General features: G+C 39.5%; 1 protein-coding gene across 1 annotated transcript; it reads right to left on the bottom strand.

Annotated features, from left to right (window-relative positions):
• Window positions 1–370: 370 nt before the first annotated feature.
• LOC310867467 (carboxymethylenebutenolidase homolog) lies at window positions 371–5,816 on the bottom strand. The gene is made up of 6 exons (XM_083777579.1): window positions 5,771–5,816; window positions 3,274–3,464; window positions 2,937–3,056; window positions 2,299–2,441; window positions 1,349–1,440; window positions 371–816 (listed from the first exon to the last, which is right to left on the bottom strand). Exons 2-6 carry the CDS (start codon window positions 3,462–3,464, stop codon window positions 637–639), a joined length of 726 nt encoding a protein of 241 aa, XP_083633705.1. The 5' UTR covers window positions 5,771–5,816; the 3' UTR covers window positions 371–636.
• Between the last annotated feature and the right edge of the window lie 2,269 nt (window positions 5,817–8,085).

An 8,085-nucleotide genomic window follows, 5' to 3' on the forward strand; every position in this document is an offset into this window, starting at 1 on the left:
CTGAAACGGGTTTCAGTGGTCACCTCATCACAGAAAAGTGGATGTCCACCTGAGTGTGCTCACACTAGAAGGCACTGTCCAAAACATTATGCATACTATTATTTATCATTTGATACAAAATCCCTCCCTCCCAACATTGAAGTCATTCAAATGTTCTGTTCAAGTTGGTTTGTTTCGTCATTTTTATTTGTATATGACATGGTGAGGTATATATCACAGGTCTTACAGAACTTTGATCATGATAAAAAAGTGTGGTAAACACACACACACATGAACATGAATTACGAATTAGAATGTAGTGGGTTCCCTATACATGAATTAGGTTACAATAAGATGCCTTGATTCATATGCCCATATAAAATGATTAAATAAAATAAATGCCTGTGGTCTCTGTTGTTGTTAGTAAAAAAAAAAATCTTTATAACCCCCAGATGTTCCAACATAGGTAGAAAATCACCTCTACGTAGAATATCACCACCACCACAGTAGTTCTGCAACACATCACAGCACTCATTATCTGCTCCCTCTAACATTTATTTCACCTCAAACCAAAGTGTGAAAAGATAACATGCAATGTTAGCGATGTGCGAGAATTCTACTAAATGTATCAGTATCAATTAACGCCACACTGAAGCTCTACATTTTGTAGTTCAGCCAATTGATCATGTCTTTCCTAGCCTCCTGGAGCCTGGGCCTGTCTGCAGGGTTGACGTCCTTGAATCCGTGGTTGAGGAACGCATGGCCCTGACCGGGGTAAATCTTCACCTGGTAGTCCATGGTGCATTTCTCCTTTAGTTTGGCCTCAAGGTCACTTACCTGAGGAGACCACATTATAAAAAGAGAATGTGAGACAATGGTGTCATGTGCATGACCAAGCATCACCCATAGGAGTTTGTCACCTCCATGTTTGTTTTGTTGAGCAAGTAATTGATCCACTTCTACAAGTCAAAGCATGCAAGAGAACCTTTGTAAAGCCATATAAAATGGCTAATCTGTCATTCTGATAGTTCCAGAAATCATACAAAGCAATTAATTAAATTACATTCAACCCAACCCATTTTGTAATGGTACACTTACTGCAATTTAGGCACAACAAAAAGTGAGCTTTAAAGCTCCCTAGACTGCAGTGCAAACAAGCAATACCGTACATAAGGAATGTATTTATTGTGTGTAGTGTGTGTGTGTGTGTGTGTGTGTGTGTGTGTGTGTGTGTGTGTGTGTGTGTGTTTGTGTGTGTGTGTGTGTGTGTGTGTGTGTGTGTTTGTGTGCGCGCGCGCATGCGTGAGTGTTTTTGTTTATAAAGAATAGTGCAAGTGTACATAGTATATAATTTATAATACATACTAACCTGGTCCAATGGGATAATATTATCTTTCTCCCCAAAGATGAACAGTGTTGGACACTTAAGCTCATACACGTTATTCCACTTCTTGACGATACCTGTCCTCATGGGAATGACAAAAACATATGTCACAAAGCTAGTATACTGAAGATTCCTTTACATTTTTTGTAAAATAATTGTAATTCTCATCACTTCATAACATATCTGGAAATTATACCGTATACCTTTACAACATAATATCCATGCTTTGCTGAAGGAGAACATTGTCTTCTGGAAAGCACTACTATAACCCATTCTGACCGGGCACCCATTTTGGTGTTGGCATCATGTTATGCTTTAGCTATTGAAAAATAGCAGATCTACAAGCTCATATCGCGCCACCGAGTGTCGCGATACGAGCTTGTAGGTCTGCTATTTTTGAAAAATCGAAGAACGACTGACATCTTTAGAAGCTGATCTCAGGTCAGAATGGGTTCGTCAGACCAGTGTGTGTCCAGTGGAAACCTCGTATGAATCTGATCTCAGGTCAGAATGGGATATACATAAACTAGTAATTACAGCAGTATGTTGTAATTGTAATTGTGAAGTCACGACACAGCAAGAATGTTTCCCCCACAGATGTCAGTCGACTAAAGTGATGAGTTCAGATGATGGAATGTCAATGAACAGCTTTTCAGTTAACCCATTCTGACCTGAGATCAGATTCATACGAGGTTTCCACTGGACACACGCTGGTCTGATGAACCCATTCTGACCTGAGATCAGATTCTAAAAATGTCAGTCGTTCTTCGATTTTTTTTCAAAAATAGCAGACCTACAAGCTCGTATCGCGCCACTCGGTGGCGCGATATGAGCTTGTAGATCTGCTATTTTTAAATAGCTAAAGCATAACATGATGCTGACACCAAAATGGGTGCCCGGTCAGAATGGGTTAAATGATTAATTAATCACATTACCATAAGCAGAGACTGCAGCTTTGACTTCTGGATACTGCAGGGCCAGTAAGTGCGCAACAACCCCTCCCCAATTCATGCCGACTGTTCCGATGCGCTTTGCGTGACATTGGTCCTTCAGGTATCTCAGCACTGCATCCACCTCCCTAGGCAGGAAACAAAGTGTAGAAGTGAAAAGAAGATAAGAGTTGAATGGAGTTGAATGAGAAGTGTTGAAGTAGGAGGACCTGGGTGTTGAAGTAGGAGGAGAGTAGTATGAGCTCTGCAAGCTGATAAAAATGTATGACACTTGACAGGCTAGCATGGAAGCTAGCCTGATAAATATCCCAACCAAGTTTGGAGGGAATTGTATGCACAGGGTGAAATCAGCCCCCCAACGGCTTCTGACATAGATAGTAGAGGCGAGGCCCTGTCTGTCGTGGGAATTTGAACGCACAAACTCACAATGTGAGATATTGTGATATGACTTGATTTATTTGGTTGTTCTATTACTGAATGAAAGGTATTTTGCATAAATTAAAGCATATCCATGAGTGGAACCAGGAGGACCTGAGTTTTTCAAGCTTGTCATAATAGACTTTCCTGGGTCAAGGACTTCTATAATTTATGTCCTGAGTACTAGTAAAACCCAGGTAGCTTACTTGATGACGTCACAAGGGCTCTTGTCTGACATCCAAGTATTGACTTTTGGGCCCATACTATGCAACCATGGTGCAGCCAACCATGGTTCCTTCCCCACAAAGAGATCCGGCAGGACAGCACTGATAATGGCAAAACAGGAGACAAAGTCACCATTACAACCTCAGACCGGTCAGTCCACATAAGATACACAACGTAGAACATTCAAATACAATAAAAAATGTTTACTACAAAATTAACTCTTATACAATATCCGTATCTGTATGTTTGTTTTTTAGAGCACAGCTATCATGTTACTGTTAATGTTAGTATGATTATTAAATATTAGATTTTACACACATGTATCCATTAGCAGCCAGCATATCAGCTAGATATCTAGTATTAGGTGACTTCCATCCGTAGACGTCCGATCCAATAATGACGGCTTTGTCAGAAGCACCGGACGGCTTTACAATGTAAGCCTTGATGTGCTCTATTTGGACTTCCTGGCCAAGGGTGCCATACTCCGCCTTGTCACTAACATCTGCCATCTGTAATAAACATAAACAGAAAGATAGTTATGAAGATGTGGAAGAAATCAAAAATGCATAAGGCTAGCCTATTTGTTGAGTGATCAAGCAGAGGCCGGGAACCTGGATGGTGCTACAGTGCATGCCATCCACTTTGCCAAGAGACACAAGAGTCATCAAGTGTGATGACAGTGACATTCTTGTGTTATTTTATTATGCAAGTTGCAGCCAAGCAAGCTCAGCTTCTGCCCTTATGCACAATAACCATACTGTGTAGTGTATAGAGGCAAAGAGCGTTGTGCCAATCAATACAAACTCGTGAAAAGCTGCAGGGGGAAGCTTTTGTTCCAGCCAGGTTCCATAACACCTCAATGTCACTAAAATCAATAATACAGAGTAGACCTCTCAAAATAAACAACACTACAAAATAGCAGAGATAGCCGCGGGAAGTCGTTTTGACCAGGGGGTGCTGAGGACCTCTGTCCCCCGCCCAGCAGGTCCGGTGGTGCATCATAGGAGAAGGACAATGGCAACAGAGGAGGCACCGGAGCCTTTTTATTAGGGTCCACAGTACAAACTAGAACTGCACTCTGTCGAGTGCATACTTGCTTGTTGCACACTAGTAGGCCATAAATGGCCAACTAGTGCGCAAGCAGAGCGCGCAAGTACTTTCGACCGCTGTAAACTGTCAAATCTCAGTATCTCTGTGAAGGAACGTTTGAAATGTCTAATTATTAGGTGTAACTATTTGCTACCTACCTACTTTATGCATGTAAACACCTAGTATTATTATTAGTATGGTTCAAGTTTCTTTCTATATAAGAAATACAGTTTTATCAATTTAGAAATATTCTGGATCCCTTTTTAGTTTTTCAAAGAAAAATAAATCATTGATATGTGATGAAAAAAAGGTATATCAACTGAATTAAAATATCTTATCACATATACATTATAATAATTTTATTATTTTTTGTAAATTGTCAATTGTTTTAAATGTATTTCATCTTGGGCTATAGTGATATTTTCGACCGGGCACCCATTTTGGTGTCAGCATCATGTTATGCTTTAGCTATTTAAAAATAGCAGATCTACAAGCTCATATCGCTCCACCGAGTGGCGCGATACGAGCTTGTAGGTCTGCTATTTTTGAAAAATCGAAGAACGACTGACATTTTTAGAATCTGATCTCAGGTCAGAATGGGTTCATCAGACCAGTGTGTGTCCGGCGGAAACCTCGTATGAATCTGATCTCAGGTCAGAATGGGTTAATACTAAATCATGATCAGAGTATTATGTGTCTCTAACTTCAATTTCTGTAATGATACTTTCACATTTGATAAAATATACATGATCTAAAATACTTCCGTAATCTGTAGTTGGATTTGTTTTTTATTAAACAATAAAAAAAAATGTTTTTTAATTGTTAATTAAACAAATAAAACAGCAAATTGTGCCTGATTTGCTGGGACCAGATTACATACATGACCATATTTATTACGTCATCATTGAGAGCTAGTGTTAGCTAATGTAATTTGTAAATTGATTAGCGGTATACTGTGTTTACTTTGCGCCAAAAACCGTCCCAGCCAACCCGCCACTTTTGATGCGTATGCAAATAAAACAGCAAATTGTGCCTGATTTGCTGGGACCAGGTTACATACATGTATACACAGGAACATTACCTTTAATCCTCCCAACACTAAAACATATCGTCATTAAGTCACAATCGAAGACCAATTACACTCTGGCATTGGGTCCTTTAATCCACATATTTCTTACGTCATCATTGAGAGCTAGTTATACATATACACACCATTTACTCTGGTCCCAGCAAATCAGGCACAATTTGCTATTTTATTTTACAAATTACATATATATAGTATATGTATGACTAGCTCTCAATGATGACGTAAGAAATCTGGTCATGTATGTAATCTGGTCCCAGCAAATCAGGCACAATTTGCTGTTTTATTTGCATACGCATCAAAAGTGGCGGGTTGGCTGGGACGGTACATTGCTTGCGCGCTCTTGCGCAAGTAATTACAGTGGACTGTAATGTGTACTCTGCACCTTGATAATAAAAAAGCAGTAGATTTATCCTTCTTACAATATAAAGGTATATTTGAATAATGTAAAAACTAAAGAAGTAGAATTAAAATATTTTAAAAAAAGAGAGTACTGTGTACAAGAATAGTTTTAAAAATTCTATAATAAAAGGCAACCGCAAAAAAGAAGAAAAAGAAAGAACGAGACAGAACTGTTATAATTATATCAAAAACCAAAGCCTGTTCCTCTACTATTTGCAAATGTTCAGATCTAAAACTTACCTTAGAGTTTCTGTTTGAGGATGAGGAAAGCTTTATTGAAGACTTCAAGAGCACAATGTAAAGGTATGCTCAGAAAGACCGTTTATATTAATGGCCAAGACCACGCCCCCTTTACAATGCACACCCCCAATCACATTTCTTCCGGTAATTCGTTCCAAAAATGCTTGAGAAAGATGAAATAGCCATGTTGTTTGCAATGACGCCAACACACGCCAATACCACCCACACATGCTTGGAATTGCGTGTCACTGCAGAGACATCTCTCATATCTCCCACTTCGCCCATATCTGCTGGGCGAAGTACAACAATGTGCAAACACAGCAGCAAGATTTGTGAGTTGCTGTGATAGGAGAAGGATATCAAATGGAACACAACCACCCTAAAGACTAATCATTGTGTATATTCCTGCACTATACCTACATCGAGTAATCTTGGTACATAGATTGATCTATTGAAGATTCTGACCTTCAAATGTACATCATTCTTGTTTTGATTGTATTGGTGTATTGTTGTAGGCCTATTGTTCTTTCTGCTTTGGCAATGTAAACGTATGTTTTCTCATGCCAATAAAGCCCTTTGAATTGAATTGAAATTGAATTGCATCTCAAAAGGCACCGCTGGGATTTGAACCCAGGATCTCTTGTTTACTAGACAGGCGCTTTAACCATCTAAGCCACGGCGCCAATGTCACCATAATTATGGAGATCGAATGATACGAATTCCTGGGCACACATGTAGCTTACTGTACATGTGTGAGTTTATGTTAAAAAAAAAGTAGATATGAAAATGATTTCATTGATACACAGAGAGATATATGCATGTGTCAGTAGCCTACATTTGCAAATCAACATTCCTCCACATGACAAACATTTGTTTTTGATTAAAACATTTTGCTTTTCAATGTGAAATCAGTCAGAACATGTGTTATAGTGTAGTGTTGGTTAAAGGAGTATTTCAGAGGAGATCTTGAAAAAAACAAGAAGGTGGCCGCACACGCCAATACCAATAGCCAGAGTTCCAATATTTTATTAGGACAGCAGGTAAGACAAAAATGAATGAATGAAAGGAGCATTTCACCCAAAAAATTACTTATTTTCTATCAATTACACAGCCCATGATACATTGAATTCATGGATATGTTTTAGTTTTGGTCACATTCCTGAGCCAATAATTTGATGACCGGGTCATCAGTCAATAAATAATTAAGAGACTCATATAGGAGACTCTATGAGACTCTGCCGGTCAACAAATGATCAGCATAATAGGCTAGAATTGCAAACTCATTCTAAAATTCACGTTAACATTGTTTTGCAGTTTAATAAAATTAGTGGATTAAACTTGTGAAATCTAAAAAAAAAAAGAATACAGTTAAATGTAGGCCTACAGTTATGACCCAATTGCTTTTTATTTTATCGAGGGGGGGGGGGACACATTCTACCTTGGATACAAAAAAGTACCTTGAGAGAATGTCATAAATAAAAGTTTTGACTGGCCGCCAATTAGCATCGCAGATATAAGTGACACCGGTTTTGTGGACTTGCTAATGGGGGGGGCATTTAAAACAAAGGCGACTTGCTGTTTTGTCAGAGCAGCAGCATTATTGGAACAAAAAGGGCACGTATATGCTCCTGTATTTTAACATATATTATGGTGGTATTACTGTGAACCACTCCATACTGGTTAACAAGCTTAAAGCTATTGGTTTTGATAGCACATCAGCGAGCTGGATGCAATCCTACCTGGAGGGGAGAGAACAGATGGTGGTGAACGGAACACTGTCCGTCCCCCCGTCCCCCCCCCCCCCTCCCAGTGAGCTGTGGCGTCCCACAAGGAAGCATACTGGGGCCTTTACTGTTCCTAATATATGTTAACGACATGACATCAGCTTGTGACTGCAACTTGTTCCTGTTCGCAGATGACTCAGCACTGCTGGTCTCGGACAGGAACAAACTGCAGGTTGAAAAGACCCTCAGCTCTGAACTCGGTATAATCTGCACCTGGCTCGCTGATAACAAACTATCCTTACACCTGGGAAAATCTGAATCCATTATCTTCGGATCAATTAGTAATCTCAGCAAGGCAGATGGCTTCTTGGTTAGAGTGGGTGACAATATTATCACACGAAAAGATGAAATTATCTACCTAGGTTCCATCCTGGAGGCCAATCTTTCCGGTGATAAAATGGCCACCAACGTAATCAAAAAAGTCAATCAAGGAACAAGATTCCTTTACAGGATCTCCTCACTGGTCAACAAAAACACCTTCAAGACCTTAACAGGAGCCCTCGTACAAGGTTTCTTTGACTATGCATCCAC

Source organism: Protomyctophum parallelum, assembly GCF_964188405.1.
Source record: "Protomyctophum parallelum genome assembly, chromosome: 12".
NCBI classification, from domain to species: Eukaryota; Metazoa; Chordata; class Actinopteri; order Myctophiformes; family Myctophidae; genus Protomyctophum; species Protomyctophum parallelum.

Excerpts from the sequence above, each read along its gene's own strand:
- LOC310867467 (XM_083777579.1), bottom strand. The coding sequence starts at position 3,464 with ATGGCAGATGTTAGTGACAAGGCGGAGTATGGCACCCTTGGCCAGGAA. Across the intron at positions 3,057-3,273 it reads CTGGCTGCTAATGGATACAT|TGCTGTCCTGCCGGATCTCT; the intron begins GTGTGTAAAATC and ends TGCCATTATCAG. Across the intron at positions 817-1,348 it reads ATATTATCCCATTGGACCAG|GTAAGTGACCTTGAGGCCAA; the intron begins GTTAGTATGTAT and ends TGGTCTCCTCAG.